This window comes from Sparus aurata, chromosome 8 (assembly GCF_900880675.1).
Source record: "Sparus aurata chromosome 8, fSpaAur1.1, whole genome shotgun sequence".
Classification (NCBI taxonomy): Eukaryota; Metazoa; Chordata; class Actinopteri; order Spariformes; family Sparidae; genus Sparus; species Sparus aurata.
This window is the reverse complement of record NC_044194.1, coordinates 21,772,808-21,789,811: the sequence shown is the minus strand read 5'-3', so window position 1 is coordinate 21,789,811 and position 17,004 is coordinate 21,772,808. Positions and strand designations below refer to the sequence as shown.

The 17,004-nt window shown below is 39.7% G+C and overlaps 1 protein-coding gene across 1 annotated transcript in view; it reads right to left on the bottom strand.

Moving 5' to 3' along the window:
* The window catches only part of lrriq1 (leucine-rich repeats and IQ motif containing 1), a 37,590-nt gene extending 32,262 nt beyond the window's left edge, over positions 1-5,328 (bottom strand). The window contains exons 1-7 of the mRNA XM_030425724.1: positions 3,822-5,328; positions 2,923-3,019; positions 2,626-2,708; positions 2,402-2,531; positions 1,346-1,560; positions 804-878; positions 81-464 (exon numbers count right to left, since the gene is read on the bottom strand). Of these exons, the coding sequence (XP_030281584.1) occupies positions 81-464; positions 804-878; positions 1,346-1,560; positions 2,402-2,531; positions 2,626-2,708; positions 2,923-3,019; positions 3,822-3,935 (1,098 nt within the window). The 5' untranslated portion in view covers positions 3,936-5,328. The remainder of the gene's footprint in view (positions 1-80; positions 465-803; positions 879-1,345; positions 1,561-2,401; positions 2,532-2,625; positions 2,709-2,922; positions 3,020-3,821) is intronic.
* Positions 5,329-17,004: the final 11,676 nt, after the last annotated feature.

Here is a 17,004-nt window from a genome sequence, read left to right as displayed (position 1 = left end):
TCTTCTTCCTTCATCCTCCTTTGCTCCTCTTCCCTGATCCTCCTCTCTTCCTCTTGTCTTTTCCTCTCTGCCTCCATCTTAACTTTCTCCTCTTCTCTTTTCCTCTTGTCCTCTTCTTCCTTCATCCTTCTCTGCTCCTCTTCCCTGATCCTCCTCTCTTCCTCTTGTCTTTTCCTCCTTGCCTCCATCTTAACTTTCTCCTCTTCTATTTTCCTCTTGTCTTCTTCGTCCCTCATCTTTCTCTCTTCCTCCCTTCTTCTCCTCTCTGCCTCCATCTTAACTATCTCCTCTTCTCTTTTCCTCTTGTATTCTTCTTCCCTCGTTTTTCTCTCTTCCTCCATTCTTCTCCTCTCTGCCTCCATTTTAACTTTCTCCTCTTCTCTTTTCCTCTTCATTCTATTCTGCTCCTCTTCCCTCATCCTCCTCTCTTCCTTCACTCGTCTCTGTAAGTTGCTGATCAGTTCCTAAAAATGGTGAATCGTTACAAGTCAATACAACAGAGCAAGTTGTCCCATTTCATTAGAAACATTTACTTGCAGGTACATAAAGCCTGAAAACCTAAAGAAGAATACTGAACTATGACCACAAAATGTTGATCATCATAATCTGGTATTAAAGGTCAGAACTTCTTAATTGAAAAGTCAAACGCACTCAAAATGGCAGTTGATTTTCCACATTATGTGCTGATTCCATGTTGTTGAAATAATTAAATATTTTTTTCTGCTTAGAAGTCTGCCAACAACCAGCGGTGGCCTTGGCAGGTGGACAAACAGTGAAAATGTGACAAGAAGATTCAAGCCTACCTGCTGGAGCAGAAACTCCTGTTGAAGTTTTTCCTGAGCTCTCTTCTCCATCAACTCAATTTCCTTCTGATGCAGCTGGATACAGAAAGATACGATGAAAGAATAAACATGATAATGGTATAAATTCACTTTGATGTCTTCATTCACACAGCAACAATTTCTCAGGTGCTGCCAACTTGCTGTTCAACAATCAACTGTTTATCTTGTTGTCAGAGAATACATTTCTTTTCTTTGGATCTTCTCTCTCTCTACAGAACAATTTTTAAAAATCAAGGATGCAGTATCCTTCTAAAAGGCACTCAAGCCGGACACCTCTTTCTGCAGGTTGTCTGCTTCCCTGATTATAACATCTGTTTTTAGACATATGTGAAGTTCCAGGTTCTGTTTTAATTTTTCCAGTAAGACATGTATGAGGAATCCCTACAAAGTGGGGGAATAAACATTTGCTCAACTGGAATACTTAACAAAAACTAAATCTGCTTTATTTAAAAATAATTATAACAAGTAATCATGTTGAGTAAAGACAGTCCAGAGTGAGTCACCTTTTCTGCTTCCATTATCTTCCTCAGCTCCTCCTGGAAGTCTCTTTCAATTTGTCTCTTGTGCTCTTCCAACTTCATCTCTTCATACTGTTGTTTCTTTCGCTCTTCCTCGTACTCCCTCAATTTCTTTCTTTCTTCACCCTTCAGTGAGATGTCGAGGGTCCTCTTTCCAAACAGCAAATGCTCCTCACTCTCCATATTTGTTCCAGTTTCATCTGTGTACAAAAATATAAGGCTTTTTTAGTAGCTCGTCAGGCAAGACGGGAAAACATGTACATTCAAATTTGGCTCCCTTTGAGCAAGTCATCCCTTTTATTCTCCTTCCCATGATTTTGGCAGCACTTGAGCAGGTCAGGAGGAATTTACCATCATTCTTCCAAGATTATTTGAAACTAAACTAGTGTATCAAAATATTAAAACTGTCAATTAGACCATTTCCATCAGATAAAACATTAAAACATATATATATATATATATATATATATATATATATATATATATATATATATATATATATATATATATATACATAACTGTTTTATGTTTATAAAACATTTTAATGCCAAACATGCAGCCAAAAAGCATTATTACCCTCAAAGTTATAACCACTGACAGGACTTAAGAGAGGGAGAAAGCTCAGGCCTGAACTTGTAAAATCTAACCCTTCATTATCTCTTCAAAAGACAATGATCTTTATTATCACTATACCACACGACTGTCATTAATGAGAGCAAAAAGAGGACAACAGTGACCTCTTGTGGGCAGCTGTTCTATTACCAAAGAAGTTTTATCAGACTAGTTTATCAGACCTTTAGCAAGGCCTCAACAGTGCAATGAAAAGGAGAGGAAAGAGATATAATTTAGAATCAACTTCCATCAAACATGTGCCGTTAACTACAATATAACATGTTAGTCACTTTGAATTTACATTGCGCTGTCTATCAAGTACATACTGTGCAAGATTTTATCACGTTTATTAGATTTGTATTACTTTTTTATATTTCCAAAACTCTCCTGCATTTCACTTAATTTCAACTGAACAACCATGTACTGTACCTTCATTGTTCGAACACAGTGGCATATTGTATGTACAAAGCCTGTCTGACAGCGTCTCTGTCTCTGTGGATGCGAGAAGGCAGGTGTCAGTGGGAATGTCGTTCTCTTCATTTTCTAGGTCACAAATAACCTGCATCAGGAGAACATAGATTAAGACTAGTTTTCCAAAAGTCATTAACCGAATGTGCTGAGATGTTTAGGGACCCGTTAAAAGAAGCATTTACCTGCTCATTCAGTTTCATCACGTCCTTCTTGAGTCCAACGGACAAGTTGGTCATGTCCTCAGGATGGTGTGATACAGTGAAGTCTGACAAGCAATTAAAAGAAAACTAGATATGACCCGTTATCATGGAAAACAATCTCAATCATGGTATCATTTGGATGCCTTCTTATCATAAATATCTTGAAATACAGCACAATTTATTGATAGAATCGTGAAGGTGCCAGGTTTGTCCACCACAGAGAAGCCTCTAACAGCAAGATGCTGCATGATGTACTTGCTATTAAACAACATGTTGTACCTTCAAGGTCCTCAAGGATGAGCTTCTCACAAACTGCTGCTCTGCTTTTTGAGGTTTCAAAGTAGCTGAGCAGAGATGGTGGAATGTCATCAAACCCCTATTGTCAGAATACAATAATGGTTAAGGTTATATTCAGTCTTGTATCTACATAGCACAGATATGAATAGACTTGTTGTTTTTATTAAACTGTAACTTGACTTAACAGAAAATAAATGACTTGACACTCAACTCGAATTAACTTGGAGGTTAAAGACTTGTGACTTGACTAGAGACATGATGACTAGAATGACTTCTCTGTGTTCGTTTTATTTAGTATTTAGTAGAAAATAAGAATTAAATAAGCTTTCATTATGCTATTTGTTTTTCTTCATATTAAATGTACTTCACTGAATATCAAAAATATATATTAATTGTTATACATTTAAACGGATTAGAAAATGATTAGAAAGTCCCCCTAAACGACTTATCTGCCCTTGTCCCGTTGAGCATCCCGAGCATTACTTCTCAATTGTGCTTTGTTTTAATAGCCTAACTTATATGGCTTCCAAATATACTTGGTGGGTCTTTCATGCATAATACAAATGCGATGAACTATAGCTTGTGAGGAAGTAAACTTTAAACTTCCCCTTTGTATCATTGGCCCCTGAGGCTAACTTAAAGCATTTACGACTTGAAAATACCCTATAAGAAATACATTAAAAATACAATGAAAATAGCCTACGTAAAACATATGCTCAAACCCAAGACTGCAGCTGACATAAAATAATAGCTGCTAACGTTACTAGCTTACATTTAGCTTGCTGTCAATATCACCTGTCTGCTGAACGTTATATTATCGTTATATGTTCATTCATTTAATGATTTTATTTCAGTGTTCTGGAAACTAAAATCATACTTACCGCCTCTTCGTGGAAGGACAAACTCTGCTGCTCTTTACTTTCATCAGCATCAGACAGCACTAGAACGTTTAGCTCACGCATGATGGTGTCATACACCTCATTAGGCTCGGCCATGGTCTTAAACCGTCAGCCACTCTTGACTATTTAACGTTTACACTCAGTAACAACATTTGTGGTCACAAAGTTATCTTAAGTAGTTGTTATTATCGATAAAACCCAAACTTGCTGTTTTACTTGGCACGTCAAAGCTAATTAAACTCATGCTAGCCTGCAGAACAAGGTCCCTTTGCGTCTGGTAGGCGCTTCAGTCTCCATGGCAACAACGCTGTGATGTATGAAGCCCGGAGAGGGACAAACCGTGCAAAAGGCAAAGGGAAAAGTAAAGTTTCTTCTTGTGTCCGAATGTGTGTAAAACTCACAAGTAACATGTATTGATTATAAATGTGCTTATATTTATCACTATTGTTATATACATATGTACTTATTTAGATTTATTTTTATCTGTGTAATTTGAAAAGGACGCTGGTACATGGATATTTCACAGTTACAATAGCCTACTATAAATGTTGTCAGGTTTCTGTTTGTATTTTTGTTTTGTCATTTCTTTTTTTTTTTCAGAGGTTATCAAAGGCGAGCTGGGCCACTCCAGGGAGGCTCAGTGAATGGAAGTGAGAGATATTACATAAGCCTAGTTATTACATCAGCTATCAAAAGAAGATCACATATGAATCAGAGGTTTGCAGGAGAGAAGAGCCACCAAAAACATAATCGATGAAGCTCATAAAAGCATCAAGGTGGCTGCTGGTCAAGAGGGGTGATCCATGGTGTAGCGCGCCACTTAGTCCAGGTGTCCGATGATCAAAGACCTGAAGAAAACTCTATGACCCTGGGACCATCACTGAAGATGATGCCCAAGTGGCACCACATGGGATTTGAGAAACTTAAATGTGTGCGATGAGAGTTTAAAGCTGTTGCCAATGACAAACTCTTGTTGCCATATTAGGTTTCTACATGAGCAGTTTAAGTAAGATATAAAGCAGTACAACCACAATGCACAATAGATATGGAAATACAACAAAGTACATACCACAATACATCAATTCACATATAACCAACAATAAAAAGAGCAAATAACTAAACTGCTTTTTTAGCCAGCACTTAACCTTTGCTGTACTTTGTTAAGATAGTCCTTATATACAGCAGTTTTGGGTAAATTTAATATTTTTCCCACTTTCCAAGAGTCAGAAACTAAGAAATGCCTTTGGACACACCATTATCATGCATTTGGTGTTGTCTGACGTTGTGTTAAACATCAACATTTAGCTATTTCGACACAGATGTTGAGTGTTGATGGGATCAAATAACACAATCATGATCCCATAGGTGTCCAAGAATTAAGAAAAAACTCAGCACTAAACCAACAGGTGGTCAAGCTTTTCCTACAGGTAGGCCCACTTTAAAAAAAACCCTCTGGTATATGTATCCAAAAAAAGCAAAGGGGAATATTAAAGTACAGCAACTCTTAAGTAAAAATCACATATAAATACATACATATAAAAACACATTGAGACATTATTCTCAAACAAACGTTTAAAAACTTTAAGAACTGCAGAATAAGCAGTTTGAAAGCATCTGAGCTATTCGGTTGCAGCACTGCTTCATGGAGATAAAATGTAGCGTCATGGACTTGTGTGGGCACTTTGGGCAGCCAGCTCGAAGGGGTCAGTGCGCCTAAGACCTTGTAGGTGAATCACAGGACCAGAAGAACAAAAAATGTGTCAGGCTGTGAACAATGCACACTTTTTCCATGGCATTTCTGATCACAAAGACCGGTTCCTCTCTCCCGTGGTGAAGTCTCTGCACTCGTGTTGTACTCCTTCTCTTTGAGGAGATTCCAGTGGCCCACACAGGTTTTCCCATACACATTCCCGAGGGCTTTCTAAAAGGAACCCAGTCTCCTTCCGCAAACTTTCAAAGAAGAACAGCGTGTCCTTCATCCAAAACTGTCTGCTCCGGAGACAAACTCGGGCCTGTTCTCCGCTCTCGTGACGATCCAGGACGAAAACAAAACAACAGAATGGCGCCACATCAGACTACTTTTTTCCTTCAAAGCCCAAAACTGAATTCCATAACGACAATGAAAGGCACCACATTAACAACACTTATGTGGCCTACAAGGTCAACAGCATCAGAATCTTCACAGGTCCGGCACAGAAGGGCTTTCATTAAGGTCATAATGGGTCAAAGCACAACTTCAGTCCTGAGGCTGATGGTCAGAAACAGGACACTCTGGTGCTGCCCCCGTTGTTGGAGTCAAACTGCCTGTCCCTTATGTTTCATTAGGTCCTCTAAGATTCATTGACCAAGTTCAATTGCTCAAAAAGGCTCCATCAGCAACCCTTGTCCACTCCGATTAGGGCCAGGCCCTTTGTCAGTGGGCAAGGTGTCCGTCGCTTTTGTCCAAGTGCACAGAACCCAGACAGCAGCCAGACAGGGCCAAGCTGCAGATTTACACAGCAGATTATGCCAGTCAATGGCGGCTCCGGCCCAAACGCAGTAGTGGTTTGGATAGCAGCCGTGTGTTTACACTGTCAAGGGTTTTCTGTTACTCGTCTGTAGCCATTATCTTGGCAGCCATTGGGCCTATCAAGCCTATCATTTCCATCTGGGGGCTTTGACGAAGGAAGGGATAGGAGGAACAAATTACCACGACACAAAACTACCCTTTTACTTTCACTACTGTCCATTTTGAATGCACAGGTTGCATGTCATGGATTTATTAATCATGATATATTAACAATGCATGACGTGAAATGACTTATGATAATAATCCTGGTTTTGTGGTTTCAGAAATGTTAAGAATGGATGATTCTTTTCAATGGACTGAGAGATTATAGGCTTCTGAGGGTAAGGTGCCTTGTATGTAGACCTGATGGTAGTTAAAACATATTAGGTGCACGTGAGGGGGGAAATATTCAAGCGAGCTAATCCTAGACGAATGCATTTGTAAGCCTAATCACTCTGTTGCATTCTTGTGCTGTCAAATCAAATTCTTGCCCGCACCACCCATCTCTGAGGTTGATTCTTCACAACTTTCTAAAGATGTACCTGCCCTGCATTCGCTCAAAGTTCAACCAGTTCATCCTCAGCACCCTCCTAACCAAGATAATCTCTCCTTTAGCGGGATGACAACATCAGTGAATCGGTTGGGCTTGGACACAGACTTGGATTGCCTTTCAAAGTTATCATTACGCTGCCAGTGTGACCTTAGCACATCTAAATCTGCTTCAAATGACCGTGGGATTACTGTAATCACAATTCCCCCTAACAAGCAGGGGACTGGGAGTAGTCTGCTCCATGTCTATTGAGTCATATTAACAGATTTGCTTGTTTTTATTCATCATTTAAGAGACTTCTTCTCAGTTGTTTGCTTTGTGAACTCTATGTGCGGTATTACACAATGCTTTGAAAGTTAAATCTGAACATTTGCATGTGTCCCCTTTCAAATATTTGACAGTCACATGCTCAGAGTGGGATATTACCGCAGGACTGTCAGTGGTAACATTGATAACCAGGGGCAAAATGAAATGTGAGCTCTTTTGTTTGTCTTAACTATAGGACTGAAGACTGTGCAATCAGAAAGAGTACCTCAAGCCACTTCCACTGTGTAGAGGAGGACTGGCTCTCAGTGAACAGAGACAAACTGTAGAGGACTTTCACTGTTGACTATCTCATAATATAAAATGCAACATTTGCATTTGAACAGAACATGAAAAAAGGAGAAAAATGAAGATAAAAATAGTTTTAAATTATGTTGTAAACCAAAAGCAGTTTTTCCCAAATTAGTACTTCCATGTAGACCTTAGAGCATTATCCAATCAAAAATGACTATTTGACCAGTTTGATAAGGAAGTGATGTATGATGATATCTTTAGCCAATCAATTTATATAAATGTTATGAGTTTATATTTTCTGAGGGTTTTTAATCCATCGTTAATCCATTGCATAAAATCTTGTATCAAATCTTGAGATTCAAGTACGATTTCAACAAAAGTTGAAGTGGGTTACACCTGCTTTCACCTCTCTGAAGTACCACATGGATAGAATTTACAACATGCCACATCAAATGTCACTTCTGTCAAATACTGAGATCTAATATCAAAATGTGATCTTCTGACCTTTATCACTCTGTCACGCATGGCAAAACCCACCCACATGGTGTCAAAGTGGGATAAAACAAACCGTAAAGAGGGCACTTGGCCCAGGTTTGGTGTTATTGCTCTGATGTTCTCTGTTGGGTCCCATGACTTGTTCTTGGCCTTCTGTAACAGGACAGTTCCTGGTGCAGCTAATCCTCTCTTTGAAAAAAAATCTCCATCTCCAGCCAGCCAGCTCCAGAGGTGAGCCCGAGCATTACTGCGATTATGTTGTTGAAAATGAACTTTTTGTAAGTGTGTGTGTGTGTGTGTGTGTGTGTGTGTGTGTGTGTGTGTGTGTGTGTGTTTGTGTGTGTGTGTGTGGGTGGGTGGGTGGTTGTGTGTAGTGTGTGTGTGTGAGTGTGTGTGAGTGTGAGTGTGCCGAATTTCCCCTTTGACATGGATGTCATATTGTGTGCGAGTGCCTGTAGGGCTGGGCAAATATTCAGTATTATTGTTTATCATTCCAGAGCTGTTCAAGACAATAGACCACACATAATGAAAGCTTGTAGGTTAGCGAGTTTAGTGTGTAACTATGATGTTATAAATAGTTAATCTATATATAAATACATCATAGGGTTTGATAACAGTTGCAGGATGTTACCTCTCTATGAGGGAATAATACAGACCTTAAACTCAATGACTTTTTGCTGGCCAGGTCCCACAAGTTCAAAATTCATCTTCTACTGTTTTACTGACTTGACTTTATATCCACGCGTGTCACTCTGTATTATTTTTCTAACAACCCGCCACTTGCTATATACTGTGAGTGGAATGTACAAATTAATAGGAACACTCGTCACTGTTAACACCTCTATAAATATCAAGACCTTCGTTAACGTAGTATTTATTATTGTATTAGATTAGTTAGTTCCCATTTAAGTACGGGACATTATTTGTATGGCATTAGAGTAATCTAACAATTTATTAAAGATTTGTTGTCTCTTTCGTGAAAACCAGTGTGCAGAGGTGTGGGAGAGGTCAATTCAGGACAACTGGAGGTCATCATGTTACCAAAGTACTGTTTTGCATCTGAAAAAAACACTGTGGCTTGAATATGACTTTAAAGCGTCAAATGTAACTTTCTGGAGAGAAATAGTTGACTGTTACGCTGCATCTCCAGACCGTCAAATGATGAAGATTTGGGTTGGCAGCTGGGGTTGTATGCCAACCCAAAGATTCAGCATTAGAGTGCACAGAGAGGAGACTCAATGATCAAGTTTTCTTCCTCTGAAAAGTTTAATTTTGTTGCCTTAATCTTTTAATATTTTTGGCCCTTGATGACCACGGTGTAGGCATAGAAGCTCCTATCTGGTCTAAATAGGTGACAGACACAAAACTACACAAAGAGACACGAAACAGTCACCAAGTGGTTGCATTCCCATATAAGAGGAATGGGATGCCTTTTACTGTCCGTGTCCAGGGGTTCATTGTCTCCATGGATAAGAGACCACCTGTTATGGCCACATTGCTGGAATGATTGGCAGCTTCAACATGTCTGGTTCTTGGACCTGCATTAAAATCTTGTCTTGGTGCTAATGATGGCTCAAATGCCATTAGAGCACAGAGACACACTTTAGTCTTAAGAGTGATAATAAAACCAGAATCTGACCAGTACCAACAGCTGCAACTACTGTATGATGTACGAGGTGGCAGGAAGTCACCTTCAGCTCAGTGGTTCAGCAGAAGAAAATCCCTTGGGTGAGAGAGAAACCACCTTTAAGTAACCCACAGTCCCAAACTAGGACACTTTGACTCAGACAAGACACAACATGGTGGGAGCAGATAGCATTTATCATCACCTAGTGTTTCCATTCTTATTTCACCCATCCAAACTCCAGCCATCAGCACTTCTCATGGCCTCGCCGTGTCATTTTGACTCTCGCTTTAACGGGAAAAAAACACAAAAGCGCATCAAGGTTGTGAGGCAGGCCGTCACTGTTGCCTCACCACTCGCTGTTTTCATTTGTTTTATCAGAGCAGGTTTGAGCTGCACATTGCATACAGTATCACAGCCCACAGGCTTTACCGTTTATCAAAGCAGCTCCCAGGCAGCACATGAAATACACTTTGTTTCCCCTGGGTGTAAACGGAGCTTTTCAAGACAATAGCGCGCACACACACACACGCACTGAAGGTTTTGTCAGGTAAAGAGTTGAGTGTGTAACTATGATGTTAAAAATAGTTCATCTCAATATAAATACATCATAGGGACGGATAACAGCTGCAGTCTCTTTATTTGGGAGTAGAATGAAACTCCAGGTAAAAGTTCATCTTTCATGTGCTTGTGTGCATGTCACTCTTCACTTAATATTATAAAAAATAGAATGAAATAGACATTACTTGTTGTTTATACAGCTAGCAGTCTCAAAAATGAACATAGAGTTGAATCTGCTCTTACCTCACCTCGAAACAATGAAAGCACCTCTCTGAAAGCTTTCTAGAACTGCATTAGTTTTCGGTATCCCTCAGAAACCGGCTAAACAGCAGGAATGGAATATAATATTCTTAATTATGTTTTAATTAATGTATAATCACCTGAAACCTAGAATCATAGTGTTTTCATCAACTTAGAAATCCAGAACGAACCAAGCTGAATATTGGCTCTAGAGGGGGACTTTTGGGTTATTTTGCCTTTAAGTGGCCACCATAGGGGGAGGGGATGATGATGATGGTGATGATGATGATGATGATGATGATAATGATGTTGCTGCTAAACCATAGACACTGGACTTCTAACTGCCATCTTTATACACTACCCATTTTTCTATGGCACTTGGACAACATGAGTGTGTGACTGGGGTGAGAGTGAGGAATCGGGAGCAGCATTAAAACATTTTCTCATTCATGACAGCCGTGGGTGATTCCCATTGGCTGAGAACTTGCGTGTCTGTGACACAGTGAAAACCAATACGCCTCGACTTTCCATCAAAGGTATGGGAGGGGTAAACTCGTGACGCCGGAGGGCATCGTGTTCCCAAAGTCAGGGTCAGTCCATGAAGAATTCAACAAGTAGGCAAGGTAAGCCGCCATCTGTGACCGGCTCTGTGTTTACCATCGTAAAATCAAAACAGCAGAACAGACCGGAGAACACAGAGTGCCTGGTGCGCAGCGCAACATATAAATCAAGCAACTGTTTCATTCCCATTTCGGAACAAGGAACAGTTTGTCACCCTCGGACGCTTTGGTTGCTTTTCAACATAAATGCAAATTTCACAACCGACAAACTCAAGTCTCAGTTCAGGTTCGAAAAAAAAACAGGGCATGAGAAAAAGAAAATACATTTCTATTTCTGATCTGAGCTGTCAACATGATGGCCTACGCACACGTGAGGCAGCTGTGTTACTGACAGCTCAAGCAGCTGTAAAAATATTGAAAATACATTCTAATACAAAAACATGGGGCAGCAGAAAACAATCCTGGAGATTAAGCAGAGAAAAGGTCACAGCACTGCGAGTGGAGACAAAGAAGCTGTGAAAAAGTTCATAGATTAATAATTAATTTTCTGCATAGCACGCTTTTTGCTTTTTCTTTGTATCTGTTCCCCCCTTGGCTCTTTACTTCTTGCCATTTTGATCCAAAATTGACATCAACTAAGCCTGCCAGGGTTCAGGGCGTCTTACTTAATTTATCAGGCAGCAACAAGCATTAGTATTTGTTGAGTTCTCACTCAATTTATCAGGGTTTCCCTTAATGCTGTCACCCATTTGTGTGTTAAGAATATAATGAAAATTCAAGAGAGGCAATAATATCATAACTGTAAACACTTATTATTTACAACATTAGAACATAATTCCATGTCCGCCAGTGTCACCAAAACCAATTTTCAAGACATTCTGTTGAATCATGAAGGGTATAAATCACCATTACAATGTTTTTATTATCATCATCCATTCATCCCTCCATTAAATTTGTTGGACACTTTCTCTCAAAGTCTGATCTGTAAACCTATCCTTCAAGTAGGTTTACCTTAAGAGACGGGAGGTTTTGATCATCCTCTTTTTTATACACGTTATCTTTGATTACATAACACATGGCTGACTCATGACTAGGTCACTGCACTTATCATCATGTTCTATGAAGAAGGAAGCATTCTACCAGCCAGAGGGTCATCCCTTCATACAAAGACGCGCACAGTTTACATACAAATACGCAGAAACATGCACGTTATCATATCCACTACAAGGAACATCCTAGCAGACATAATTTACATTCTATGGAGTTGTGATAATGGCTCTGTAAGAGTGTGACCTTCAGAAAATTCACTGTACCCTGAGCCCCAGCTGATGCTACGTACTGCCTGCAGATTAGACTAACAGAGTTTAGTGTTAAAGTACTAGGTATAATAATAAACAACATCATTGTTGGACTAGACCCCACAGGCTCAAGTAAATATGACATGCATAAAGGTCCCAGGGCCCGTCAGAGAAATGGTTATTCTTTGTCTTGTCTGGATTGAGCTGTGAACTGTTTTCTGCCCCTGAATCCACTCTGCCATCGAAAAAAATCTTCATAATCAACCAGAGCTACTGCCATCTTATTAGACAAAGCCGCTGGTTGCTCCTCTCAGCCGCTGCTTTATGACTTGACAAATTCCCTGACCACAAAAACCCTGAATCACTCATAATGACCATAATACCGTACATGATGCCATAAATCTACTGCATTCAATTCCCAGTGAGTTAACCCAGGCTTGTCCCAGTGAGTTAACCCAGGCTTGTCAGCTCCGCTGTTAAGCCTAAGCTCATAGTTCTGTATATTTGTCCACTGCGTCTGCAGTGAATATACAGAGGACAGTCTGCTGGATGATGAATCAGCAGCAGGGGCAGTAGTTAGGTCTTTGTGTTGGTGCTGATAGTCTCTGCTGTGACACTAAACTCCAGATCATATTTGATTTCCAGTTTCCTCGCTTCATGAAACAATGATGGTTTCACTGAAATTTGTTTCGTTTCCCGTTATGTGAAGCATCATTCGGTGAATGTACTGTAGTCCTTGTGTTTGATATGTTTAGCCATCCTATAGCTGCATGGCTCTAGGGATGTCTATCCACCTATGTGATCAAGACTGAAATATGTCAACAAATGTTACATTCCCTCGAAACTTTGTCAGATATTCATAGTCCCCAGAAAAAGAATCAAAATATCTTAAAAACAGTTGGATGGATTGCTATGAAATTTGCTTCACACATTTAAGTGCCCCAAAGGATGACTGGTGCTATCATCAGGTCAGTTTGTCCAACCCCTTTTAACTGATAATAAAATACTTGCAATACTACTGGGATCCCCTCAGTTGTACTTCTGAGCTCAGCTCAGTCCCTAAAATATAAGTGTTTTTCTGCTGTCCACAGACACATTCAAATGTGTACTTTGTCATACATGTCATATCAATATTTTCACAATATGTGTCATATTACATTCACATTATGTGTATGAGCTGACATTCCTCTAATGAAGTGGAGAGGCTGGTGGTGGAGTAACATCTGGTTGAGAAGGCTGCTATGTGAGAGAGCACTGTTGAGACGTCATGTCAGCATCTGTAAGTCTGGACATCTGGATATTTTTAACAAGATGTCCAGTCCAATTTCCAGCCATATTCGTGGCGGAAAAATTCAACACACAGAAAAGCATAACTGTAACAAAATATATCTGTGGTTTGCAGAAACATACATTTCTAACATATATTCTGCCGACCGGACTGCTTTTATGTTGAGTGCTATTTAGCTAATGTTAGCATGCTAGCAACCTAGGCAGGGCAAAACAAGGTAAGTTTATCGATATAACACCATTCAGGCACATAGCAAATCAAAGTGCCTTACAGGGGGATAGAAATACACTAGAAATACGACATAGGAAAAGTTCAAATTGCTTTTAAAAGACAAAAGCAAAAAAATTAATCCCGCAGATTAAAAAAAGTTGATGGCCACAGTAACATTATTGTTTCAAGCAGTGTTTTAATAGGCTGACAGGTTTTTGGCCGACCAATAGGCTTTATGGAAGCATGTTCCACATGTGGGGAGCACAGAAACAAAAATCTGCACCATCTTGCTTGGTTTTGATTCTGGAAACACTGAGTAAATCCTGTCCCAGATGACCTGATGGGTCTGCATGCTTCGTGATGTAAAAGTTTTTAGGGCCGATACTGTGTTGTGCTTTATAGACAAGTAATACAATATCAGAATCTATCCTTTGACATACTAAATTGATTCCTTCTTTAACATCATCATGTTAGCATTGTTATTGTTAGCATCCTGATGTTAGCCTTTAGGTCTAAGCCATGTTCTCTAAATCCTGTTATCGCTCATTTATCTTTTGCAGTTTGTCTTCACACATCTTTTATCAGAGCGCTATACTCACACTGACACAGATTCCAGCTGAGAGCCGGCCACAGGAGGCGATGTGGTCAAACTGCCTTTTAAAGGGGCCATGGATGAAAAGAACGCCTACATTTTTACTGCTTTTCTTTAACAGGACTCCACAGTGCTACTCTCCATACAGATGATGATAATACCTCTCTTGGTTTCTGAATGCGTAGTGGCAAGTACCTGTGGTATGCATACGTGAACTACAGCATCATCAGCCCAACAAAATATGCATGCATTAATATAATTAACATGAGCATTGGTTTTCTTTCACTGCTCTCAGGGTTTCTGTGCTGCCCTGCTGATGAGATGGAGACTATTAGCAGCAATCAATAAGTCTGCTCTCACTGAGCACGTGCGGAGAGGGGAAACTGCTGTGAGCAGGCAATATCTCCGACATTTTGTACGGTGAAGGACGGCGGCCTGTGCTCATGTCAGGAGGACAGAGATATACGACACAGTGTCTGAGACACTCTTCATCCTTCAACAGAGCAGAGTTGGAAAGAGCAGCGAGAAAGGATATGAACTGGAAGTAATGGGATTTGTGTGAGCATCAAATGCACAATCTCACACACTGGCAAAGACCTCCCGATCACTTCTGTGGGATTTCTGTGATGTCCTCGATGCACCTGAAACACTGTGGGTGGGTGTAAATCCAGGCGCTGGGGCAACTCAGGACAGAGACTCAGCTGGTTGTGGTCTCTCTTTTAAAAACGTACAGTTGCATGAATTCCATTTCAGCAGATTAGCCCGAAACATCAGACACAGATTGGAGGTATACATTTCTTATTCAGCTGTCTTCATATCTGTACTGTCCAGTGGTGGATGAAGTATTCAGATCCTTCACCAAAGCAAAATTACTAATACCACAAAAAATACTACACAATGAGTAAAAAGCCCAACTTATGTCCCACTTACAATTATATCTGACGTTACTGGATTCATATTACTGCTACATTTATGCATATGCTGTATTTTACTGCTGTAGATGTTTAAAGTTGAGCTTATTTTAGTACATTATATACTGTTGGTAGAAGATCATCACATGTTTATAGTGTCACTGTCCTGTGAGCATCACATATCTCTTAAAAGTCAACTTTTCATGGTGTCAGAAAACCTGTTTTCAGCTTAGTGACGATGCAAAAGGGTTTTTTCAAATGGTTTATTTAGGAACCCTTAACTAGTAGCTAAAGCTGTCAGACAAATATGGTGGAGCATATTTTTCTCTGAAATGTAGTGGCGCAGAAGTATAATGTTGCTTTAAAATTAAAAGTAAAGTACAATCACTCCTACAATCCTTTCCATTGTTTACGTGTGGGAGGTTTGACTTTATGGTTATTGACATTTCATTGGCAGCAAATACAAATTTACAGCGATAAAATTCGATTCTTATTATTTCTTCTGTGATCAAAGCGAGATGCAATATGTTGTCCTGAAACGAACACAACATCATTCCACAGAAAAAATGTCCCAAACCACTGTACTTGTTGTTGAGTTGTGCCTTACCTTGCATCAAAGTGCTGCAGTAAAGATGCAGCCTTGAAATGTGGCGTGCAACTGAGGGGCACAACAGGTAGCGCTGTTGTGCCCCTCAGTTTCACTTTGAGTCATACCTGTTCACAGTGAGGTTTTAGCTGAAGTGTTCGATGTGCCTTTGCCACACTTTAAACTGCCGAAACTGTAACCTCAACCAAACCTGTGCACTACATAGCAGTTAGCAGACTTGATCCGATCTAAATAAAAATGCGCTGCTTTCGCTCTGATTCAGCATGTGTTCTCCAGAGTAACTAGTAACTTAAGTAATAAAGACACTGACTAAAAAGTACAATATTTTCCCCCAAAATGTAGTGGAGTGAAGCACAAAGGAGCTGATTGTACTTAAGTACGGTACTTGAGTAAATGTACTTAGTTTTACACTCATCACTGGAAATAAAACATAGACAGCAACTAAAACATATGCATGTGAGTGCACCCACGCCATAGAGAGGGGCCTCAAGTTAAAACGTGCAGTACATTTTACACTCTTCGTGGTTTCATCACACAAGCAGTCCCAGTGTCCAAGGCACGGAGAAAGGAGGGATGAATGATAGGAAACTACTGAACCAGTTTTATCTATTTCTCACACACAACAGCCTGTGCTGAGAAAAGTAGAAAAAGGTGCATCACATTAATGTTGCTCCAAAACAAAGAAAACACGTCGTTGTATGAGAATGCAACATGGTTCAATTGAGGACAGATTCCCTTTATGTCCCAGCAGCTCTTCAGCACTAAGCTCAAGGCACAATTTTATTAATGAAGTTTGATTTGTCGACATTGAACTAACACTGAACTTCCAACTATCCAAACACTGACCACTTAAAGTGACTTATAACCAGCTTGTATGTATCACATATATTACATCTAGCTGTAACAAAGGGATTTCGTCACTATACCGAAAGCACCCTGTGGCCACTTACAGTAACTTAGAATCACATTATAATGCATCATAAAAGTGATTCTAATGTGTTATGGGAAAGAAAGAAAGAAAGAAAGAAAGAAAGAAAGAAAGATATTCATTGACTTATATTTGTATGTCTGAACAAACTAAATAAACAAACTGTCTTTGTTTCCATGACTGAATGAACTGAAT